The sequence below is a fragment of the Plectropomus leopardus genome, chromosome 18 (genome assembly GCF_008729295.1).
Source record: "Plectropomus leopardus isolate mb chromosome 18, YSFRI_Pleo_2.0, whole genome shotgun sequence".
NCBI lineage: Eukaryota > Metazoa > Chordata > Actinopteri > Perciformes > Serranidae > Plectropomus > Plectropomus leopardus.
This window is the reverse complement of record NC_056480.1, coordinates 21,630,603-21,655,812: the sequence shown is the minus strand read 5'-3', so window position 1 is coordinate 21,655,812 and position 25,210 is coordinate 21,630,603. Positions and strand designations below refer to the sequence as shown.

Genomic DNA, 25,210 nt, shown 5'->3' with positions numbered 1-25,210 from the left:
TCTTAGGCTGAGAAGATTTGTTCCCTTAAATGTTTTATTCCCTACAATCAATAAACTTCTTAAAATAAAAGCTGTTTAACTGTCTTTTTAAGAAAAGGATGGCAAGCCTATATAAGCCTTTGAAACCTGGACAATTTGGCCTGATTTATTTCAAAAATATTGTGCCAATGAGCAACTTTGTGGGAAATGACCCAAAAATGATCAAGAAATTTGTAAAAAAAAAAAAAAAAAAAAAAAAAAAAAAAGTACAAAAAGGCCCCATGTAAATTAGCAATACACCCCAAAACAACCATAGAGAAAAAGGGGGAAAAAACAACAAAAAAGAAAACAACTGACCTAAAACTCTAAAAAAATTAAAATTTTTAAAAATTATTTTAAATATATAATTTTGATAAATACTTTTCTGGACCCCCCCCAATCTAAAAATGAATTGCATAATGCAGGACATTTCGTGCCAAGTTGCTCTTTGCCTTTTGTCCCTGTGTCATGGAAACAAAACAAGCAAGCAAACAACCAGGGTTCAAAGGTTAAAATACTTGCGAACATCTGAATGCTGCACAACAAACGTGATGTTGATCCAGGTTACAAAGGGTTAAAGAACAATGACTCAACATCTCTGCATACAGGTACAAACCACATTACAACAGGAACTCAAAATGTTAAGACTAGGCACATCAGATAATAGTGTCATCAAGTAAAAAAATAAGTAATCAAAGTCTATCAGTACCCCACAAGACTTTTAGTAGCCCCATCTAGCACACATAAAAAATTGGGGGGGCAGCGATGATCAGTGGTTATTTTAACCACTGTACTGTTTAGTTATTTTGAGTTGGCCAAAAACAGACACATACTGATTATTTTTTATAAGTTTTATTCAAGCAAGCAAAGGTCAATTTCACAAGAACAGGCTTCTACAGCCCAAACATTCAAACATTTAAAAGGGATAAAATGGCGGAAAGGAATGCTTTTAATTGTATTTTGTCACAGAACTCTAACTCTAAAACCCCTCAAGCAGGGTCATTTTGTATTTTAACTTTTTCTCTTTTTTTGTGTATTTTCTCTTTTAACTCAGCAAACCAGGCCTGGTGTTTCTGTTCATCATAGGCCTGGCTGGAGACTTGTTACCATTGGTATTTTTTTAATTATCATTTGACTTCTTTTTACTTTGTTTTGTGTATTTTCAATTTTTTCACTGTTAAATTCTTTTGTCCATCGGTGAAGCTAGTCTCGAGGTTCCCCACTCCTGTGAAAACACAAAAATAAATTTGGTGATACTCATTACTACTGTAAATGTTTGTGAAGGGGATAGTTAACCCACTGTTAAATACACAGCTAGTAGGATTAACAAGTATGTGACAGTGTCATTATGAGAAGCCATAATATCCTGTTAACTCTGTCCTCAGCTCTAGTAAATTAGTCCTACCTTAGATTCAGACACTCGGAACACCAGCTGAGTTTGTCACAGTCTTCTGGGCGGCCTCCTTTGCCTGGTGGGCCTGAAGCACAGCCACCGCCTCATCCACCTGTAAGATGAAGTTGCTGAACGTTAGCAACACCACAACACTGTGGTGAGATTGCTAAAGTGCTCTGATCCGCCTTTCCTGTATCCTAAAACTCAGTCCCTCCAGGTTTCACAATGTTATGATCGCAACAACTCATGTAAATTCAGGAAATGAATGAATTCAAACGGTTATTTAAAAAAAAAAAATCTGCAATTTGCATCACAACTTCTTAAAAAAGCTAATACGAACTCAGGCATTTCAGACCGCAACAAACTCAAAAACATCCCGCAAGATCCTGGAGGGACTGGCAGGCATTTCTACAGTGCCTGCATACTACTGAAGATGCATACTTACACTTAAAGTCATCATTGGGTGGAACCTTCATATCAAGAGAAGAAAATAATCCCTGCCCTTACCTGCCTTTTTTAATAGTAAGTCCTGGTGAACTCTTGGGGATGTTGTTAATATTAATGAACTTGAGTTCCTACCTTTGAGCGAAGAGACTCAGGGGACTCCAGCATGTGGAGCAGCTCCGAGTTGTCAATTTCCAGCAACATGCCAGTGATTTTCCCTGCCAGGCTTAGGTGCATGCCTTGGATCAGTGGAAACAGACGCTCACCTAGAGGAGTGACAGACAAGAGGATTTAAGACAGAATGTAATTGTCACTTGCCGAGGGCAGTTACTGAGATAATACCATGAAAAAAAAAGGGGTTATATAGTATATGATACACAGCACAGAAGCTGCAGTGGGGGTAGTTTTCTTTGCAAGGGACAGATAGTTCATTTTGGGTTCAGTGTAACGTCCAGCTAACGTGGTAATTGGTCATAAGGAGCTGTTTCTGACACTTACCCAGCATCTGCTTCTGTTCCTGTGGCGGAGCAGCGGCCAGCATGGAGGCCGTCAGAGGCTCCTGTCCCTGAACATGAACAGCAGGCTGAGGGGACGGAAGCACGGAATTAGAGGCAAGACAGAAGATTTTGAATGAAAGTCCAAACTTTTTCGTCCCCGTTCCCTGAAACCTCTAACTGAATAGAAATGTGCATTCCTACCTGCTGCATGTTGACTTGCTGCTGAGCAGGCATGTGCTGCTGGGGATTGCGGACTCCTGCGGCATATTTGTACTGAGGGACTCCACGCACGGGATTGGCGGCTGCGGCGGCTGCGGTGGCTGCTCGGGGGCCCATGGTCTGAGCTGCTGAAAAGAGGAGCAGACAGGACAACAGAGACATAAGCAAAGACACAGGTAGCAGCTATGGAATTGAACTGTGTTTGATGGGCAGTAAGATTCACTAAGTTTAGGTGACTGACCGACACGCTGGGCGGACATCATGCGGGGGACTTGAGAGGCCGGTCGCATGGCACCGAAGGTCTGAGGGCGTGGTGCTGAGGGACGCATAGCACCGGGCATGTTCTGGAAGTCTATGAAGACACAAGAACAGTGGATTAATGTATAGGAACAACATATGTGCTTTTCATGGCTAACATTTCTAAACTTTTCCATGACTTTTCAAGGATTGATAATCATTTTTTCCTGCCCCACCTGCTCGACATTTGTCAGACAATCAGATTCAGACATAATCACAGCTACTTTAACATCGACAGCTTCAGGAAATATTTCAATGATGTTACATTTACATGGAAGATTAGCGCAGCAATTTCATTCATTACACAAACCAAAATTCCATGACTTTTCCAAAACCTTCAATTTTTAACCCTTTGAAAACTCAACATTGATTTTCGTTATCATTCGGATGCCTTTCACAAGTGTTTTGAGCGCTAAGCAAAATGGTTTAACTTCTTTCAAAAACATGAGAAAAAGGCAATGAGCAACTTCGCAAGAAATGTTCCGTAAATTGCAAGAAATTAGTAGATTTAGAACATTTTAAAACGCCAGGGAGAATGTTGAGAAAAATATATGTATAATCATAATTCTTTAAAGTTTATACATTAAAAAATATGTTACAGAATTATCATTTCATTATTTTTGTCATTCCATTTTTATAATTTTCAGGGGATTTTCTTGTCCTTTTTACTAATTTCTTGCTATTTTTGGGTCATTTCTTCTTATAATCTGTTCACTGCCTTCTTCCCATTTGTGAAGCAAATTTGCTTTGGTTTTAAAGGGTTTATAAATCAGTAACTTTTACAAAACTCTCAATGATTTTACTAATGCCTTCACATTTCCAAGCCTTGAAAATGTGATTGTGAAGCTTCCGTGACCGTGGGAACCCTGTTTTTTAAATTTACACGTAATATACTCAGTTACTGAAGAGCAGCTTAAAAGGGGCGAGACACTCACGTTGTGGCCGGACACCTTGGGTGGCCCAGCGTGGGCTCGGGCGGAGCTGGGCCATCTGCCCGGCAGCAGGGTAGTAAGCAGCACGGTTCTGGGCCTGAGGTATGGCTGCCATGAAGTAGCCCGAGGGCGGGGCTGGTTGGTAGGGATTGATGACTGGGTTTGGCACTGCACGCACACTAGCCATGCGCTGCATGTACTGGTTGGTCAGGTGGGCTTGACGTTCCTCTTTCCGCTGGGCCAGGGCCACATACAACGGCTTGGTGGCTACAATGCGTCCATTCATTTCCGTCACCGCTTTAGTGGCCTCCTCTGGGGAGGAGAAGCAGACAAAGCCGAAACCTTTGCTGCGCCCGCCCTCCATCATGACCTGAGAGCAAGAGAGTCAAAGAAAGTCGTGAATGAATCTGGACACCAGTAAATGAAAGCAGAGTCTTAGCTCTTCATTCATGACAGGAGATAAGGAAACAGCTGAGGTCCTACCTTGGCGCTGGTTATGGTGCCGAATGGTGTGAACTCCTTTCGCAGACGTTCATCATCAATTCCATCATCAAGGTTCTTCACGTACAAGTTGACACCCTGAAAATACAACGAAAGCAGTTTTAACTTTTGAAAACATTGTATGTAAGCCAGTGATAATCTAATGCCAATGAACTGAAAAATGTCCCTTTACTGTTTATGAAGTGTTTTTGTCTGTAATACATATTTATCCCCAGAATTCACAGTGATGAAATGTGGGGCCCATGAATTACAGAATCACTGTTGCAGCCATTTTGGCCAGTGCAACCTATTAAGGAGGGAGCACTGAATTTGACAAAGCTGCAGTCTTTAATAATGCTTGAGCAGACGATATGACAGAAGGGATTGACTGAAAGCAGCTGTCAAACTGTGAACACGTAACTCTGGTGCACTAACTTCTTGTGAACTTGAAAAAGGAAACAGACCTGGTAGCGGGTCATGCGGTCTTGCTTCATCTGCTCAAACTTGCGCTTGAGCTCTGTCTGTCGCTCCACCTTCTTCTGGGCGCGGCCAACGTAGATGAGCTTGCCGTTGAACTCCTTCCCGTTCATCTCATCCACTGCCTATAGCAAACACGAAACTGAGTCAGCTCAGGGGCGGGACACAGTGGACAGTTCCAGGTGGTCGGTCCAACTCTTACCTTCTGGGCGTCCTCGTGCCTCTCAAAGCTGACAAATCCGAAGCCTCGAGACTTTCCGTTGTCATCTGTCATGACGCGGATGCTCATGGCGTTTCCTACAAACAGAGAGATTATCTTCAGCGACTAATTTTTACCTCACAGTATTTTACCACAGAGGATCAAAACACTGTTTTAGCAGAGGCAGACATGTTATTTTAAAAAAGCTGTTTGAAAAACGGACATCCTGACTCACCATATTTACTGAAGACTTCCCTCAGCTTCTCATCATCCATGTCTTCACCGAAGTTTTTAACGTAGACATTTGTAAACTCTTTGGCTCGGGCACCCAGCTCAGCCTCGCGCTCTTTGCGAGATTTGAAGCGACCTACGAATCTGCATTGAAAGGAAAATTTAGCAACATTTTTTAATACACATTATTAAAGAAATAAAACATTCTGCCCAGCACAACTGTAAAGCCCGTTTGTGTGTGCTTCGTAAACTATATGAGCTTATTCTAATATTGACACACTGCCCGATTATGCAAGGTATGCACATAATTGGACTGTCCTCATTTGCTTCAAATCTATTTATTCACTTATCTTTGCAAAAAAAAAAAAATCAACTGAGCCTGCTCAAAGCGCTCAGGCATAATTGTGTAACCTTCAATCACACAAGTGCAGTATTAATTGTATTAATTGAGTGTTTTTTGTCCCTATTTCACACATTATTATGCACCACAGTTAAACTAGTTAAAACGTTCACTTACACTTTTCGGTCATTGAGCAGCATGCCATTCATTTTCTCAATGGCTCGTTCGGCTGCCTCCTGAGTCTCAAAATGCACAAAGCCGTAGCCTTTAGAGCCATTCTCGTCACAAACCACCTTGGAGAAAGAAAACACATGCTGCTTTTGAGCACACACGCACACACACATGCAGCATATAAACCTGAGTCATCTGTTGGATCACACCTGAGATAATAGACTCCTCTCTGAAGCAGACCTTCTTTTGTGATTTTCCTTGTATTGAGAAACAAAATTTTATCCAACTGTGTAACTGTTAAAACCCTATCTCTCTACCTCTTCCTCTCTATTACTTCTCATGAAAATCATTTCTTGCAAAGCTGCTCTGGGAAATGAGATATAAAGATATTTCTACTATAAAACTGACATAAAAGTGCACTGGTTTAAAGCTGGTTGGGCTGGTGTGCGCTGCTTGGTGCTTTGTTAGACTGTTTTCAACATGTCAGCCGGGTCACAAACTTTTATTTTACAGCTTTATGTTTCTGTAAACCTTTGAAGCAAGAAAAAGGCAATGCAGTGAGAGAATCTTGATTCCTATTGCCAAGTTTGGTAGTTTGACTGCACATTAGCAATGATTTACGTGATTAATAGCTGCATTCACAGACTCCTGGGCTTTCACTGGTTGTTTTCCGTGAGCCGCTGGAGATTTTAGCAAAACCAACTGGTGACAATACGAGGAGGATATTACTTTTTTCACTGGCTATCTGTCTCATATAATACTCTGCGGATAGAGTGACAGTTTTTCCAGAACGTTAAAAACATTTTTTTACATACCATTTACCAACTGTTGCTTTAAGCACACAAGACAACAGAAACTAACAGTTCGGGAGGAGGTTTTTCACATTTCTGTAGTGCAAATAACTCTAGGACATTTACAATCACACACATGCAAATGATGCCTGCACTCACAATGCTAAACCATAACAATGACGTTTGACCATCCCCCCTTTTCAGGTTAAATACAAGAAAGGGAGTCGGCCGTTAGTCTTTTACCTTGCATGAAAGGATGTTGCCAAAGGCAGAGAAGGTGTCGTATAGAGCCTTGTTGTCGATGGACTTGTCAAGATTCTTGATGAAGATGTTTCCCACGCCGCTCTTCCTCAGTGAGGGATCACGCTGCGACCACATGATGCGCACAGGCCGCCCCTTGATCACATCAAAGTTCATTGTGTCCAGTGCACGCTCGGCTGAGGGAAGGAATACGAAGCGAGGGTTAGATTATTTAGTATTATTCGGTAAATCTTCAAGGGATGGATGTGATATTCTTGAAGGAGCTTCTAAGGAGTTTTAAGGACACTGTGTAAAATCAATCAAGTTTCTCCCTATACTATATCTAAAAGAAAAGGATGGCCCACGGTTTTAGCGCCAATCTGTCATGGTGCTAAATTTACATTTACTTTCTTTTAGTTCTTTGCTCCAAGGCAGCTTGATGGTGGGCGTTGCTGCATTTATCTACTTCCACTGGTCTAGAGTTTCAGACAGTGCCTTTCTAGTCACAAATATGTTAGCACAGCTGCATTTGCAATATCTGCCAGTTCAGACCAATACAAACTTTAAAAAGTTTAATTCATCTAAATAACTAAAAAGTAAGGGCAGTTTGTAGTTCAGATAAATGGGGTCAATCTCACTTTAGCTGTACTATTTAGGGCTGCATTTAATCATAATGTTCATTACAGATTAATCTTATCATAATACCATTCATTAGCTGATGTTTTTTGTAGTATGTTTGACATAACTAAATGCACAAGTTGTTATATTCATGTTTCTTTTGATTCAAGAAAACACAAATCACTATCACTATCTATCTAAGATTAGGAATACCAAAAAATACTCACATTTGGTCACTTTTTTGCTTCTTAATTTAGAAATTGTCTAAAACCATTAAATCAACTTACATTTATCAACTTACCAACTACTTGACTAATTATTACAGCTATGATATTATGCCATGATGCCTCTGTGCAGATAATTAAAATCATGTAATTAGTGCAAAAGCCTCTACAAGAAATATCTCAGTAAAAACACAAATAACACTCAAGAAAAACAACATGGACATGAATGACCCATTTATGAGACTTATCCTTGTTATAACCATATTCAGGATATGGTGTTTACATGAGCACAGAGAAATGGGGATATTCATTTTCCCCGTATACATCTGGGCTTCATTCGGAGTACTCCAGCTTGCATATTTGGGTTTCTCACAAAGGGAATATGGCATTTACATGCTCAAAAACATGAACCAAACACTAAAAAGAACCTGATCATACATGGCTATTTTCTTTTTTAAGAAAAAAAAATACTATATAGCATAATACATTGATGACTCATAAAATGACACACACCATGACAGAGGATTTGATGTGCATGGCCCACTCCTAATATATTAAGAGCTGAATAGTGCAAAAGCATCTACAGGATATAGTATCTCAATTAAAACACAGAGACACACCCGAGAAGTCCAGAAGGCAAATGCAGACCCTACGCTCTTATCAATGGAAAACAGATGTTTGTTGAAAAGTAGGTATTTGGCTTTTAGAGTATACAGGAGTGACATGACATTTTTTAAGGAATTGATTTATATATTTTCTCCATACAGATACAAATAAATGTTTATTCAACAATAAAGCTGACTGGCATGCCTGCTGTGGGGGTTAAATGAAATGGTTGTGTTAGCACTTTAGGCTGAAACAGTTGGGGTGTTGTCCTGACAGAACAGAGATAAAGAGACATTGAGTATCCAGCTGGCAACTAGCTAGCAGTCCACTGCTACATGGCCGGGGTGGGCAGGGCAGGGCAGGGCAGGGCGGACGTGGTGCTTTTTTGCTACGCCACTGCTGGGAGGTTCAACTGAGGAGAGACCCTACCGACAACATGTCGGCCGCAGTCACGTGTAGTGGAAAGGGGCTAGCTTTCACTTGTCAGCGCCTGTCATTTTTACTCAAACGTTCATTTTACGCATTTAAGTCTGTGTTTTACATAAATCACTCACCGTCCGCTGGCTGTTGGAAGTTGACATAGGCGTATCCGAGAGAACGCCGGGTGATCATGTCCCTACAGACCCGGATCGACAGGATAGCTCCGGCTGGGCTGAATTTCTCGTACAGCATGGCCTCGGTCACATCTTGATGCAGATCCCCGACGTACAGGGAGGCCATGGGGTAACTGGGAGCACTGGGGTTCATTGTCGTTGGCCGCGGAGGTTAGCAAAGTACTCGGACGAAACCTGGTATTAACGGAAAAAAGTTTTCGGCGACAGTACCAATGCTTGGTTCTCTAACGGTCGCTAGCGTAACGTCAATTCGGGGCAGAATGCTGATGGGAAACGTTAACAACCGTTGGCTTGTCAGTTGGAGGGTTTCGGAGTAATTTTTTTAAAATAATGAATAAGTTAAATGGCACAGTGTCGACTTTTAATGTCAATAAAACTGTCAAATTTGACACAATGATAAAAGCAAATTACTTAGCCTCGCTTCTGAACCAGTAACACGTCGACTGGGGGGGAAAAATTGTCGTGCGATTTAAACGTTAGGCAGCCCCTTCTTATACGTCCAAGTCCTCGAATGTCTACTCCAGCTTCACCGTTGTTACAAAAAGAAAAAAACGATTTTTTAAGTCTTTTTTATATTTTGAATTTTTTTTGTATTTTTATTTTTTTATAGAATGTGTGCCGAGCGAGCTCAGGAGCACACACGCACTCACACAGCACTGGCAGCCGGGGTTGAGGGGGAGGAAGGTATGGGGAAGTTGTCTATATATACTAGTGGGCGCGTCACCGAAACGGACCAATCATCTTCCAGTATAGTTGAAAAAAAGTCAACAAAGGGGCGTTGACCACAACTGTACGCATGATGATGAAATCATGTCATACGCATTGTCGAAGGCTGAAATTGACTTTTTGTGTTGACCACAATAGTGAATATTTGAGTGGCGCTCTATGGGTACGAAGTGAAATTCTCTGCAGTGGATAGGCTGTTATATATCCACACAGCCAGCGCTGCTGCTTCATTGCCAGTCCAGCTGGGCATGTCATGCTTAAGGCGTTAAGTTTACTACAACTTAACGCCTCGCATTCCTCATTTGATACGTGTGTATGGACATTTAGTAAATGTGATATGCAGGAATGCATCATATACAAATCCTTTACATTTTTTATTTATCCTTTTAGGGACTGTACTTAAGTTATCTCCACAAATAATAACCATATTTTACATTTTCTGGCTAAGATAAATAGTGTGATTTTGGAGGTTTTTGTCTCTTGTAGGTTTCTGGGGTTCTGAGGGTATTTTAAATGGATAGGAAATACATCAATTTAACCCTTTGAAACCTGGAAAATTAGCATAACTTTTTCAATGGCAGGGGGAAAAAGGCAACGAGCAACTTTAGAAGATATGGCCAAGAAATTGGCAAGAAATTAGTCACAAGTACAAGAAAATTATCTGAAAATTAGCACAGAAAGAAACATACAAAAAAAAACAACAAGCAACTACAGAAAAACAAAACAAACATGTAATGAAAAGATAAATTAAAATTTAAAAAAAGAAAAAAGATTAAAATCTACATTAATCCAGTAAAATAATTTAAAAAAAAAACATAATTATGATAATAATTTTCTAAATCTACTGAAAGTTGTTCTTTGCCTTTTTCCTCTCATGTTTTGAAAGAAATCAAACGAATTTGCTCAGGATGCAAAGGTTTTAATACTTGAATACAAGAAAAGTGATGACCATCATGGTTTCAAAAGGTTAGAGTTGAATGTCTCTTCTCTAAGCAAAATCAAAAAACACAACTTCCTTCCCAGTACTTAAAAAAATATCTGAAGTGCCTTCCCTGTTTTGCACCACCACTTTCGTTCTCATAATGATCAACAGTCCCTTTCAGAAGTGTGCTCAGAAGTCATACAGGAAATGCTGTGGTGTAACCGTCACAGGCGTGTCAGCTGCCATCAGAATGAAAATAAAAGACAGAGCCACATCAGTCACTTCACAAGATTTGTCTTTGTCTTTTCAGGCCATTGATCAAAGCAAATGTCACTAAATGACACCCACTGATTGACGACTGACCCCTTGATAATGTATTATGTGATAGGCTTACAATTGATTATAAACAGTGGTGTAGCAGTAGTTGATATTCTGGGTGTCCGACAAACCTAGATGGGTAGGTTACCAAGGAGAAAGTGGGTATTCTCCCCTATACAGTATATTCCTGATAGGTGGCTATACAGTAAACAGCGAGAGAAAAAGGTGGGTATACGCCGTTTACACCACAGCTTATAAATATTGAGGTTTACAGCTAAAGGCAAAGATAATAGTTTGACATTGAAGCAAAAATCAAATCAAAAGACTTGTCATGTTGTCATCTGTCATGTGACTTCATCCAGTGGGTCCCAACTGGTGCAGTCACAGGGTCCAGATTTCTCCTTAGTCATTTGTTTGAGGTCCACACATTAGGATAAACACAAATGGCACTTCAAAATAAAAGCTCTGCCGAAAATTCCCTGTTGAAAATAAAGTGTGTCTTTCACAGACTTCACATGATCACAATTCACTTGCAGTCCATTCGGCATGGATCCACAACCCACTTTTGCACCACAACTCATCAGTTTGGAACCACCGAGTTAGACATAGGCACTGATTTTATGTGGGGACATGTCCCCTTTAGTAATTAAAACAAGTAACCCCCTCCCCCCAAAAAATAAAAACATGAAAGTAGAAAAGGACTTTAATATTGACAAAATTAAAGTCATTATTTGAAGCCAAAAAAGGCACAAATAAGTTAATAAAAATTCACAAGAATGCAGAAGATTCAGCGTTTGATGCTCAAAATTTCCTGGTAATAGACTCCCAAAACCCCGAGTGCTGAAATGGATTCCACACCCTCAAAATTAGACTTGGTTTTCAGTCCAATTTTGTTTCAGTAAGGTTGGAAAAATCACTTCTAGGTTTGTGAGATTATTAAAAAAAAAAACAAAATCAGTCAGCCCAGTTTTAAATGAACACATTTTCTGCTAATTACATGCATCACAACATGGCCCCTCTGAGCCATTTCCATCTGCAGAGGGCAGTGTTGTCAGTAAGAAGCTTGCATTCATCTAAAATCAAACCAGACTCCTCCAAAGTGCTTCACCTCTGACAGTTGAGATTTTGCATCTTGAACTATGCTCTTTCAAAGATCAGATCTAAAAAGGTAATGAAAACAGATTCTTATTAAGTATTCTACAGCATTCGTTCATCTCACTGGTCTCTCAGCATTACAGCGAGTGTCTCTTCAACTGCTAAAAGCGTGTTTAGGCCCAAGTAGTTGTTAAGAATGATCAGAGTATTTGGCCCAACATACTTGCCATCAGTCAAAGCTGTAATCAATTGTAACTTACTCTGAAAATGTGGTCTAACATTGAGTTTTTGCTTTAACTGATGTAAACAAGCCATGAGGGTATTAGGGGCCTCGTGCTTCAATCAGGGTTCCTACACATTTTTAGGAACAAAATTTCCAAACTTCCATAATCCATAATAAAAAAAGAAATTCATGCCCCACTTGCCTGCCACACATCACATTCAAACTCTATTCAAACACAGTTTCAGCGAGCTGGCAAACACAAAGGGCGAGACGGCTCACAGGGGAAAAAATGAAGAAAACACACACTGACACATATTAGTGCTTTGATACATTGACAGCTACAGAATATAAACTTGCCGTTACATGAGATGATGTGAAAGATTATTTTAAAAAAATCAGGAAAAATCATGGAAGAATTTTTCCAGATTTTTTTTTTTTTTTTTACTGATGCAATGACTTTTCCAGGCCTGGAAAATGTGTTTGTGAAATTCCATGAGTTTTCTGTGACAGTGGGAACCCTGTATTAACATACGTCAAACTGTATGTTAATTTCTAATGTTAGAAATCAAAGCTATGTTTCACATACAAGTGTTAATTTGAAAATTTAAATCTAGACTGGCAGACAACACTAGCAGCCACTTGACCTGAATGTGATGATTTAGTATGGACACATGCTCAGATCACTGTTTCTCCCTTATCACCAACATTGAACAGGCTCCATTTGGTTTCCAGCGCCCAGTTCTAAACTATTTGGAGCATTTTGATAACAAATTGGTCCTGAGCCCCGCAAAATTGCTCCTCAGCTGAAATTAAAAAAAAAAAAAAAATAGCAGGTTTTCCTTAACCAGAAGTGTAAACTGTGACATCACTGGGCGTCTTAAAATACAGGTTAGAAAGGGACAAAGGTTTCATATCAACATTGTTTGGGTCACATATTGAGCTGGGGATCTTTCCGCAGGAAATTTTGAGCATCAAACGTAATTTCCTGTATTGTGATGAGGTTTTATGCACCAATCTATGGTGGAAATGTTTATTTATGTAAAGACAAACAAAATTCAGGCAATAGGTAATGATTGTTTAATTTTATGTGTTTGTCAATGTTGTCGCAAAAGCCCCAGGAAGAAGGTAAGAAAGATTCAGGGTTGCAACATATTTTCCTGGACATTTCAAAACTTTTCAATGACCCTTTAAAAAAAAAATGGCCCACTTGCCTGGCATTTTTCAAACATCAGATTCAAACTCTATTCAAACATTATTTCATTCTGCTGGCATTCGTGTTGGGGGGTGATGAAATGCGGGGAGAAGATGAAGAAACATACGTGATGGTAAACAAAATCGACATCAATTCATATTAGAGCCACTTTACATAGAAAGCTACAGAAAATAATTTTCCCGTTACGATACATTTTGTGGAGGTTTGTCCACGGAAAATTACTCTGACAATTTCATTACATGCAACAAAATTCCACGATTTTACCAAAACTTTTATTTATTTTTTACTAATTCAAATACTTTTCCAGACCTGGAAAATGTTCTTTTATTAGCTCTTTTATTATTTTTGATTTTTCATTGCTACACGGGAAATATCTGAGAAATCAATGAACCATCTGTCTTACATTATGAAGTGATTATAGATGCTTTTGTCACTTCGCTCCATTATCTTTTCTTTTAATGTCAGAAAAAATGTAAATTGTGGCAGACTGAATTGTAAATTGTAGCAGACCGAGCAGATGAACCAACAATGGCTCAACACACCTTCACATATGCATGAATGTATATTGTAAAATGTTGTGTACAGATAGCAGTCAAACACACTGAGTACAGCACACTTGATATTAATGTTTTAATCCCACTTACATGAAAGCACATAACCAAATAACATATTCAGAGTGTGACTTCCCAATTCAGAATCCTGCATCCCATCATTTTAAAACCAAAACAACTGTAATTAAGAGAAACTGGCATTACTTTATGACTACTAAATGGTCAGAACACAGCTTTCTACCAAGTTACTTTAATAGTCAGTTTATATTTTTCATTGTTTTAGTTTGTCTTTTCAATATGTATGTTCAAGGAAGGTAAATGTTACTGTGAACCACCTGGTTCAAGCTAAGTCCTAAACAAAACCTGCCAGTTTCGAAGCACGGCTAACCCTCACACCATACTACTGAGAACCACATACATTCCAGGAGTCAAATCAAGAGTCAAAGGGAATAAAATACACACAAAGAAAACAAAGAAAATACAAAACACCTGTATAGAAAAAGAGTAGAAAGCCACATAAAAGCACATGGCAAAAGTATCCTCTGCACTGCTGAAAAGATAAAATATCAAAAGTTACAGTATTGAGCCATTTTGTCAAGTTGTTCACTTTGTCTCAGGCCGTCTATACCTTGTCATGTGTTGTGGAAAATTGCAAAAAACTATAGTCTACGCATTTCACAGAGAGTGAAAAGATGTCAGTAAAATGGAATGTAATCCTCTCAAGAAAACCATGAACCAAAGTTCAACTACAGTTTTTCGCAAGTGGCCATTCACACTGAAAAAAGCCTTCCCTTCGCCCGAATGCACATAGAACCCACTGAGCGGCGACACATGTACCATCCATAAAAACACGACCTGCTACACTGGACACTGACAGGGCGGGATGGATACAAGCAAAACAGTAACAGATCTTTAACAAGGCAAATTCTGCCAGAGATATGACCACTGCTATCGCCAGACAAGAACTTAAATTTAGTCAAGTCAGACCAATTTTTTTCTTTTCTTTTCTTTTACAGTTTACGTGCTAACAAGGATTTTGTAGATCCAAGTGTCACAAAGATTGTAAATGCTGAGTTCAAGTAAAAACATACAAATTATCAAAATTACACTTAGAGGTTTTTTGTTTGTTTTCCTGCGACAGCAGCAGTTTGCTACAGTGAAAAAGGTTAGAGAGCACGGGGCTGATTTGGATGGAAAGGAGGGATTCCATGGATGGACTGAAACATGGACAAAGAAAAAACAAACAAACACAAAAACAAAATAAACATCCACTGAAACAATGAGTAATGTTCAGAAAGAAACAAAAACAAATGTATACCATTCTTTTCTCTGTGGAGGTGCTCATACAAATAGCACACACTTTAATGTATCTGCACAAACATACTGTACTTTACACATTGTGAGTGGAGTGTAAACATACATATCCATGCATGTATGTGCACACACAACCACATACACAACTTAGGCTGGTGAGAGGTAAAAAATGTGTGTTTTTCTTGATTTTCTTTTCTCTGAAGTTCACTTCTGCTGAACTACCTGCTGGCCCTCCGTCTCCTCTCCTTCTCCATCGCAGTCACCCTGGACATCTGATGTCCACAGCTGCAACAGAGCAAAGGATGCTGGGATTAGTGCATGCTAAGGCCCTGATCAGACAGAGTGCGTTTGACAAGCACTGCCTTTTTTGTTGAGGCCTGCCCACATCAGACAGAGCACTCTTTGCTTTTAAACCGCTATTTTACTACAAAACATGCTCAGAAATACCTTGGAAATGAGAGGCTATTCTCAAATAATATCATTTATTTACTTTTTTTTTTTTTTTAGAAATTCTGACTTTCATATTTAAGAGAACTTAGTAGTGTCTGGAAGCACTCTTTTCTTTTATCCATTTTAATCCACACTTGGAAATCATTAAAATCAGACTCCACACTTTTCAATACTGTGTAGGAACTAGAGCCCAACCGATACTTGATTTTTGGGGCCAATGCCGATACCAATATTTTTGAGTAAAAAATTCAGGTATATAAATATGCAATCATGCATTTCAATTATCCATCAGATTTGGTAATCATATTGTTATAAAAAATTGATGGAGGGAGGATATTTTACAGCTTGACAACTAACTTTATTATCAAAAATGACATAAGTGCACTGAAACGGTAAGCTTATTTGGGAATTCAGTAATTATTATTGACTTAAGTATCTTTTCTGCATTATGTTCTATTAAAAAAAATCTTTTCAGATCAAGCATAGTGGACAACATATGAGTTGACACTGAAATGTATGTGATGGGCCAAAATCAGCCGGTGAAATCAGCAGACGGATGTCTCAGTCAGACTGTAGTAGGAACCCTGATTATAGGGATAAGGGGTCTACAGAAAGTCAGCAGGGAGATGACGACGAGACACTCACAGTCAGATTGTCACGGAGCAGCTGCATGATCAAGGTGCTGTCTTTGTAGGAGTCACTGTTGAGGTTGTCCAGCTTGGCAATGGCATCATCAAAAGCCTGCGGGAACAGAAACAGCCATCAGCGCTTCCAAAAGTGATTGTAATCTCACCAACAAGAGGCAGATTGAAATAAATACTGGCAGGGCAAAAATGAATGATTTGAATAAAAAATACAGCAGTGAACAGCCTTTAATATGGTTTGGCATAAAAGGGTACATTTGTGCCGTGCTTAACACAGTTTTCAAGGTTAAAGTTACAACACCGATAACAACCACAGTATACAGAACTAGTCAAATGAAACAGACAAAATGTCTTGTGTTAGATGACATAAAAAATGGAAATAAAATCAAACACAAACACCAATGTGAAAAGAGGAGAGTTCTTACGCTCTTGGCCAGTTTGCAGGCACAGTCAGGTGAGCAGGCGATCTCGTAGTAGAAGACAGAGAAGTTCAAGGCGAGGCCAAGGCGGATGGGATGTGTAGCATCCATATTATCCTTGGCGGTTTCCATGGCTTCATCGTAAGCTATTCGTGACTTCTCAACGACCTCTGCACATAGAAAGATAGAACACTCAGGAATCAGATTTTTCAAATGGGGAAAAAAGGTTTCTTAGTCCCATTACTTTTTGACTGCTCTGGATTACAGCACACACCACTGTGCACCATCTGTGCATGATGGTGCGTGTTCCTTGCGTGTTTCAAGTTTACTTGTCAGGGTAAAGCCTTTGATAAAGATGATGCATTTTAGGAGACAAAATGTCTTGTGTGCATGGCCTTCTGTGTTTATCATTAACAGCCGAAAACTATGAAAAACTATGGATCACAAAACTGCCAAAGAGAAGAAACAAACCACCCTCGACTGGCTGATTTACCATGGACATGAAAACGATTGCACTAATTTTGATGTGATCATTAATTCAATGCTGAAATCCACTGAGTGACCCAAAACACAATCTGAAAATGAGAAGAAAATGGGGAACAAAAAAAAAAAAAAATCAAAGAAACTCTAAATATGCCTCCTAGCAACCAGTAACAGCCAACACCCTGGTGCTGCTCTTGTTGCCTTGACAACCCATCAGCAGCCCTCAGCTGCATTTTGGCTGATGGTTGTAGGTCAAGGACAGGGGAGGCTGTTAGAATTTTTGCCACAAACAATGCCTGAAGCAAGCCTGGTCACCTCATCTTAAAGAGGACTTTTATGGACCATTACTAAGAACATATTCAGCTAACAGAAAAGCAACAGCCTATCATCATAGAAACAAGAGGTGCATCACACAGCAGTGTTTTTAGCAGATGGTGGCACCACTTTTTCATGTATTTAAAGCGTCTTTGTGTGCCTATCATAAACCCTGAGTGCAATCTCTCTCTGTGGTGTGTGATTCTATCGAGCAGTTGCATGAGGGAGGCTAATAGTGATGTATGTCAAATTTTCTCTTACTTTTTGTTTGTATCCAGGATTTACTCTTATTTTGTCAGTACCCACTGATTTCTGGGATTCACTCGTTTTTTTTTTTCACTCTTTTACGTAAGAGAAAATTTTAATGAGTGGTCGGGAGCAAAAAAATTCTATGTATTTCATATAATCTAACTCGGATTTATGTTTTAAAGTAATTACAAGTGTTGAATTATGTACTTCTATATTTGTTCCACTAATCCCAATTTCTGTCATTTCAGTTACTATGTGTCCGTCTGATGACCAGTGGTTCAATGTAACACTGTCATGTTCTGTACTTCATTACAAATTTGAGGAAATTTGAAGCCCAGTTCAGACCAGAGTCGCTATGATATGAGTTGAAACATGCAACTGTTTGAAATGCATCAGTCTGCAACGTTCCAAAAACCTATTGGTTCACACAAATGCAATTAGATGAGATTATACCTCTGTATACATCCATTCTGGTTCCTGGCTTTTCAGGCCTACTTCGCAGCTGAATATAATTTGTAGCTTCTTACAATATGAATTAGGATAGTGATAGTGAGATACTCGCTACAGTTGCATTTGTAGTATGATAAAACAACAAAAACTAAATAAGTATCAGATGGACTGTATTTATAATACAAATTTACCACACCAATACAGTGCCAATCAATCATTTAATGACAATGGGTGTGAGGCATGTGCACACACTGCGCTCAGCAGCAGTAATCCACCATCCGACACCGGCACACCATGAGGGCTTGGTAGGGATGGAGCACCTGCCACAATAAGCAACAACGCAGTCTGTGGTCATTTTGACTCGACCAGAGGACTTCACTACAAGCTGGTTGGTTGCTGAAACAAGTGACGTGCTTTACGCTCTCAAACTAGCCGCTGATTTGACCAGCTGAGTTGCGGTTGACACCATCAGCTGGCTCGAGCTGAGAACTATTGAAAACTATGGATCACAAAACTGCAAAATTGAAGTAACAAACCACCCTCGGGTGGCTGATTTACCTAATCTAATATCAGTCTGTTCACACTACTGCAACTTTTCTCTGCAACCTTCTAAAATGCTTTCGTCTCATCGCTGATCATTGGTCTAAATTAGGGATGTCTCAATTGGATGGATCGATATCGGGTCTGATCAACACATTTTTTAATTGATCGGGATCAGTTATTTTGCACGTGGCCCACCCAGTGGAGGAATGTAACTATGTAAATTTGCTCACTGTACTTAGTTACTGTCCAGTGAAAAACATGTATCACCAGATGTGTTGAAGTTGAGAAAATTCTCCTGCTTAAGCTAAATATACTCTTAAAAGCCCTGTCGGATCAGCTGGAAAATGCATCGTCACAAAGCTGAAAACAGAGCTGTTTTTGAGGCTTTTTAAAGATATGTGGTTCTCACAGGACAGCTACGCTACAAACATATGATGATCTTCTAACATACAATGCACTGCTGTAGATTAAACGACTTGGCGGTATATGAAAGGAGTGAAAATTAGCAGTAAAATGCAACGTAGATATTAATGGAGCAGTTATATTAATCAAAGATCAAATATAATAAGAACACAGAGAGAGAACATTTTTTGCACAGGGAATACTTTTCCATTCAGTGGGCTACTTAGGCTTATTTCAGCAGCTTGACCTAATCGATCTGATTCACCACATGATGTTTTCCCTCTTAAAAAACCATTGGATCTACACGAATCACATGAGTGACCTATTTTGGACTCAAAACTGTGATTTTCCCCAAATGGTAATGTTACGACTGCTGAGGTTCTTTCTACACCTTTTTTGGAGGCACCTCTCGAATTCTTGGTCATGTTCCAGAGTCTTTGTACGCCTGTCCTTATGTAGTGTTTAGGGATGTTTACCTATGCTAATAGGTTAATTATAATCAAGTGGGATTTATAATGTGGCACACCTGATTAAAAGCAGATTTGGACAGTTAATATTTGGTACATCTGGCATTGACATTAGAGACTGTTGTTGCATGAGGCTCAATGTCTCCTTTACGTACGCTTTTTTTCCTCTCCGTCAGCCACCTCAGCCAGGTAGCGATAGTAGTCCCCCTTCATCTTCAGGTAGAAGACTTTGCTGTCTGCAAGTTTAGCTTCCGGGATCAGAAAGCGTTCAAGCAGCTCCTGCAAGTCAAAGTGTGCAACATTAGCACTGAAATGTGTGGAACTCTACACAAAACTGCACTAGCAGTTCAAGTTATTTCATGAGTTAACTCACTGTTGACAATGGTATTTGGAGAGGTGTGTGTAACTGAAACCTTTTGACACAACAGTCAGCATATTTGCTTTTAAGGACATCCTTGTTGCAGTCTGCTTATTTCCTGCTTTCCTTCATCTCTGTCAGTCAAGTCTTTCATTGCATTACTGTGAGACACGTTTGCGATTATCACCTCGTTTATGTCGATTCTTTAAGGTAGGGATGTCAGTTTCAGTTAATTTTGCTTTTGATGGGCCGTCACCCATTAAGCAGTTCATTTTAAGAAAGATGTGAAATGCAGGAGGCCTTTTCTTTTAGTCTACTGACTCAGTAAGCTTTACCACTGCATTTCACAGTGCTATCCATCTAGAGATGGTGAAATGTTGATTTTTTTAAAATATAAATCTCTTGCCTTTTGCCTTTTTTCTGTTGGCTTTGCTAACAGACAACTGGCCAGCAACGTGTTTCTAAAGCAATTTTAGATTACAGGATTACTAGCTGTAATCGGCGAATGAGCAGGGCCACTAGGTAGCTAGCTCCTACCACACGCAGGTGGTGTGAAAAGCAGTAAACTGAAGAGCAAAATGAATCGATAGACACAGATGTAAAACTGGTCAAAAATATTCTCAGTAGTTAATCGTTGATGTCCCTGCTCTGAGGTTAAGATTCTGAAAACAGTGTAAAAGGCATACTGTGCAGGAGGTCTTGGTTACTCTTTGTAAACAGTTTCACCAGCTAAAGTGACAGTAAAAGCCAACTCTAGATTCACTCTTGTTCGCTTACAATGTTACATTAGCACTTCTTTTCCCACTGCATTCACATGGAGCACATAACAACCATATTGGGCTCCTTCCACTGACTTCTTGCATGTTTTTGGATTCATTATGATTTTACTGCTTGTTTTTTAAGGTTTTGCATGGTCTGGCACCAGCCTATTGTATTGCCACCTAACTACTGTATATTCATATTTCAGCTAGAGCACTGAGGTCGACCGATCAAATACTCCTGGATGTTCCCAGAAGTGAACACAAAAACAGTGGTGACTGAGCCTTTGTGATCAGATTATGCAAAAACATACAAGACAATTTCTTTACGCTGCTAAAACAGCATCACTGGCCTGATGGCTCTTCTCAACGGACCGAAAAATTTACAGCACAAACTGACCCATGTGACTTGAAGTCTGTCCAAAATCATCACATTAAATACTGGGCCTGAGCCCAACCCAGCCCGACTAGTTACCCACATAAAAAAATGGGAGCATTTTTTTATCTGTGTTCTACTTATAACAAGTCATCAATTTTCTTTACAAGCAATGTCAGAGTCACAATACTGATTGTCACACTAGAGGTCAGAGGTTAAATCTGCAGGAGGATCTATGGGAAAAATGCTTCAGTTTTCAGTTTTAGCATCTTGATTAGCGACTGGGTCAAAGTGGCTGCTAGTGCTGACTGGCCACAACACATCAAGCTTTCTTCAAACAACCCCGCCCTGGCCAGGCCCGAAGCACTGCAGTCAGGGACTAAATGCAGGTTGTGCCAGATATAACAACAAAATACATTAAAAAATATCTTTTAAAGTAGCATAAAACAGTAATCACTTCTTGGTTTCCTTATATATCAATGTACACAGCTGTCAACTTCCTTTGAGTACTTGCTTCCTTCCGGCACCTTCTGTCCCTCCTTAGCCACAGATTATTTCAGTTCTAATGCTTCCAGTTCTCGCCAGAAAACAGCTGTCTACTCTAAGCCACCAAAATTTTTCGTTGTCTTCCCATTCAGTAATCTTGATCTTGTTTGAACCGTTAGAACGAGGAACGATCATCATCAACTTTTTTTTAGCTCCTGTGAAACTGAACCCCAGGATTAACTGAACATGTATGTGATGATGGAAATAAAAAGCTAATTTGACTTGTCATGGCCACAGTGGTGTTGCTAAACCTATTGCTATTTATACTAAATGTAAACTTTCATAATCTCCACAAAAATGAAACAGACTGTTGGGTTGGGCCACCTAACTACTGTATATTCATATTTCAGCTAGAGCACTGAGGTCGACCGATCAAATGCTCCTGGATGTTCCCAGAAGTGGACACAAAAACAGTGGCCTTTGCGGTGGCTACCCCTATACTCTGTAACAGTATACCTATTCAAATAAGAACTGCTCCAACTATAGAAACCTTTAGCCACTGCTGAAGACCCACCTCCTCTCGTTGACGTACGAATGATTTGAGCTCAACACCCTGACTTTGTCTTCTGTTGTGCTGCAGGTTGTTCTCTAATATATTTATTGGTCTCTCCTGTTTTTGTCGTTGTGTGGCTATTTGGGTCAACTGCGGGTGTTTTTAAATGTGCTCCAAGAATAAAGTTTGACTTGACTATAGTAAGTGCTGGCCAGCATACAGTATGTCACTTCTGTAGTTCTCTGAGGTGCTCCCCAGTGGGCATCTCAAGGAGACCCCACAACTTTTTGGTCTGAAACGGCCATTTCTGCTTCTTACCAGTACTTCATTGCAGATTTTTTTCAGCTCCTCTTCGATAACCTCTAAGTACTCCTTGGTCAGTTTGGCCATAACTTCGTTGTCTCTAATCTTACACAATTGGGAGGATATCACCCTCCAGGAAGACCTCCTAGCCCCCACCACATTCTTGTAGGCAACAGAGAGCAGGTTGCGCTCCTCGTTGCTGAGTTCGGGGGACCCCTGTGTCACGTCTTTCATGGCTGCGGCCATGTCATCATAGCGCTCAGCCTGCTCGGCCAGTTTGGCCTTCTGTACCAGGTCAGCCCTGTCAGTCATGGCTCCTGCGTGGGCTGAGGAAGGAAGGACAGAGGAGAGGGGGGTCGGGAAGGACAAAACAAAGGGGACAGGAGACGGATTAGGAAGACAGAGGAGAGAGTGTTGGGGGAGGGCAGGGACAAGAAAGGGGCGACATGGTGAGGAGGGTGGGGTGGGGGGATTTGATCAGTTAATGTGCATGAGGGAGGACAACAGTGCATGCAAACATGTTGTGTTTCCTGCAAAACCTGATTTAAGAAAAAGCTGGTTTCTGGTATGCATGTTGTAAACGTACATTCGAAGATGTGAGTAACAGCAATCAGTCGACGGGGAAGGAATACTTTGACTACTTTCTAATACAGTTGGAGAATGTGGACAAATGTTGTGCAAAACATTTGGTACTTTGGTCAGTATCACTTGCATTACATTAAGTTTAACGTTATTTCTGCCATTACCCTATCTGTGTGTCACTTTAGAAATGCTTGGATTTTCTTTTCCAATGTTAAGTGTGTCTTGGGGTGTGGGTACACCTAAGTAGTTTTTGGATTTCAACCAGCTTGACTCATCTGCACTCAGACTGGCACAGACTTGATTTATATTAGGGACTACACTGACTTGGCAGCCAAGTCATGGGAAATAGGCTTTGAGAAAGTGGCTTTGTATACAGAGATTTCCCATTAGAAAGACTTTAAAATAGAATAGCTAGAATAGCTTTTTTTGTTTTTACAATAAATAAATAAATAAAACCACTTATCTGTATTAGTTTTTTTTAATTGATCATTTGGGCTGTTTAATGTGAAATAGGCTATAAAACATGGTGTTATGAAATACTGAAAATAGAAGTCACAATTTCCCAAAGCCCATGGTGGCCTATTCTAGATGTTTATTAAAAATTTCATTAGTTAGTCAGCAGATTATTTCTCGATTACTTGACTCATCTACAAAATGTTAGAAAATAGGGTGAAATTTTCATCACAACTTCTTAGTGCGCAAACTGACATCATCAAATTGCAGGTTTTCCAGGCAACAGTCTAAAACCCCAACAACTCTATGAACTATCATGCATGACAGAAAAAGCAGGAAGTACTCACATTCCTGTAACATTATCAGCATTTTCGCCTGATAAGTGACAGAAATGATTAACATCTTGTCAAATTACACGCATTTTCTGCTAATCATTCACTTGATTCGCCTAATAATTTTAGACACATTTAACATTATTGAAAAAACAAGGCTCTATTTGAGGTTAAATGCAGGACAGAGAATCTACCACAATTAAAAGTCAACATGTAAAATAATGCAGACGAGTTGTACTGTACAGATACCTATCAAATATGGTTAATATTAGTCTTGTTCTGATCATATGATACTAAATTCAGCCTTTTTTTTCCAGAAGTGGGCTACTTCCTGGCTAAGACATTTTTTTTCCTTTCCTTGTTTCACCTCATGATAACTGCAGGACTGTTGCATTGCATGAACGATTATTTGGAGGTTATTGCTTACCAGCTGCCTTGAAATAGCACACAAAGAAGCAGAGAGGATATGAGATCAGCAGTTAGAAAAATATCTCACGATCCTTGAGTCACATTTGCATATTTGCATGCACGCAGACACCTGCACCCTTCAGAGGAATGTCGGCCACCCAGTTTCTCGTCACACACCTGCACACCGAGCTCATACTGTTCACACCGCCAAAAAAGTACAATTTTTATATGATTTTTTAAAATAATGCCAGTGTTTAGTGCGGGAAGAAATGCTCAATAACGCCACAGATAGACATGCAAGACCCGACAATTTTGTCACCGACTTAGTTTAACAGGAATGAAAGGAGCCTAGCTTAGTTCAGTCCGAAGTGAACGCCCTTTTCGCTTCCCGGAAAACAACCCATAGCTGTCGAGCATTAATCATGAGACATAACGTCGCTTCATTTACGAAAGATAACACGATACAACCGAAAGCAGCAACCTAAACACAGCATGTAAAAGAAACAGACGGGTTAGGGTGCAGTAACGCTTTCCATTTAGTCAACGCCGAACAATGACTGAGCAGCGGCGCATCACTGGTTTCCTCTTACAGACACCAGTAGCGACGATTCATGCAGGATTAACAGAGTCCCCACAGTACGCGGAGCAAATGTAACGATTTTCCGTCGAAAATATCACCCATTGTTAAAAGGAAATATATGTGAACCAACCTGTGAGAATCGTTAGACGATGTTGTTCCTGATTCCCGGTCGCACAGCTGATGATCTCTCCCGCTCATCCACGGGGTTTCCCTCCAATCAAAGACACGGCAGCAGGGTCGCACCGGGACGGATGACGTCAGATTCGAGTTGCTAGGGCAACCACATTTAGAGGCAAAATTTTAAAGCCACGGAAACTCGGTCTGTGCACGTTTTTCTTTCTTTCTTTTCCTCAAAAGTTAAGTTAAAAAGTTAATATATATTGCCAGCCACCCAGTGTTTCTTTTTTCCCGCTCAAATGCCTTAACATATATCACCAGAAACGTAA

The 25,210-nt window shown here is 39.9% G+C and overlaps 2 protein-coding genes and 1 non-coding gene across 5 annotated transcripts; all 3 read right to left on the bottom strand.

Annotated features, from left to right (window-relative positions):
• Positions 1-854: 854 nt before the first annotated feature.
• On the bottom strand, positions 855-9,459 carry LOC121957630 (polyadenylate-binding protein 1A-like). Of its 2 annotated transcripts, XM_042506319.1 has the most exons (15): positions 9,203-9,459; positions 8,732-8,965; positions 6,733-6,926; positions 5,705-5,820; positions 5,192-5,331; positions 4,960-5,054; positions 4,745-4,882; positions 4,284-4,379; positions 3,804-4,170; positions 2,813-2,923; positions 2,554-2,699; positions 2,354-2,438; positions 1,991-2,121; positions 1,424-1,523; positions 855-1,243 (listed from the first exon to the last, which is right to left on the bottom strand). In XM_042506319.1, the coding sequence occupies exons 2-14, from the start codon at positions 8,922-8,924 to the stop codon at positions 1,431-1,433; spliced, it is 1,905 nt and encodes a 634-aa protein (XP_042362253.1). In that variant the 5' UTR covers positions 8,925-8,965; positions 9,203-9,459; the 3' UTR covers positions 855-1,243; positions 1,424-1,430. The 2 variants fall into 2 exon arrangements, with proteins under 2 accessions (XP_042362253.1, XP_042362254.1); XM_042506320.1 differs by having other exon boundaries at positions 2,554-2,696; positions 8,732-9,459.
• Positions 4,488-4,624, bottom strand: LOC121958338. Its single transcript, XR_006106825.1, has one exon. It is a non-coding gene; the product is annotated as a small nucleolar RNA SNORA5 (small nucleolar RNA).
• Positions 9,460-13,904: 4,445 nt separating the features above from the next.
• Positions 13,905-24,992, bottom strand: LOC121957392 (14-3-3 protein beta/alpha-A-like). 2 transcript variants are annotated; one of them, XM_042505951.1, is made up of 6 exons: positions 24,895-24,992; positions 22,425-22,735; positions 19,731-19,854; positions 16,673-16,836; positions 16,249-16,344; positions 13,905-15,438 (listed from the first exon to the last, which is right to left on the bottom strand). In XM_042505951.1, the coding sequence occupies exons 2-6, from the start codon at positions 22,719-22,721 to the stop codon at positions 15,358-15,360; spliced, it is 762 nt and encodes a 253-aa protein (XP_042361885.1). In that variant the 5' UTR covers positions 22,722-22,735; positions 24,895-24,992; the 3' UTR covers positions 13,905-15,357. The 2 variants fall into 2 exon arrangements, with proteins under 2 accessions (XP_042361885.1, XP_042361886.1); XM_042505952.1 differs by lacking the exon at positions 24,895-24,992 and adding an exon at positions 24,204-24,262.
• Positions 24,993-25,210: the final 218 nt, after the last annotated feature.

What these genes read in the sequence shown, in the direction of transcription:
- LOC121957630 (XM_042506319.1), bottom strand. Translation starts at nt 8,924, where the DNA reads ATGAACCCCAGTGCTCCCAGTTACCCCATGGCCTCCCTGTACGTCGGG. An exon ending in GGCACGAGGACGCCCAGAAG is followed by an intron (nt 4,883 to 4,959) that starts GTAAGAGTTGGA and finishes TGTTTGCTATAG; the next exon opens with GCAGTGGATGAGATGAACGG. An exon ending in AGCAAGTCAACATGCAGCAG is followed by an intron (nt 2,439 to 2,553) that starts GTAGGAATGCAC and finishes CCGTCCCCTCAG; the next exon opens with CCTGCTGTTCATGTTCAGGG.
- LOC121957392 (XM_042505951.1), bottom strand. Translation starts at nt 22,721, where the DNA reads ATGACTGACAGGGCTGACCTGGTACAGAAGGCCAAACTGGCCGAGCAG. An exon ending in AAATCTGCAATGAAGTACTG is followed by an intron (nt 19,855 to 22,424) that starts GTAAGAAGCAGA and finishes TTTGACTTGCAG; the next exon opens with GAGCTGCTTGAACGCTTTCT. An exon ending in CCTGCAAACTGGCCAAGAGC is followed by an intron (nt 16,345 to 16,672) that starts GTAAGAACTCTC and finishes CTGTTCCCGCAG; the next exon opens with GCTTTTGATGATGCCATTGC.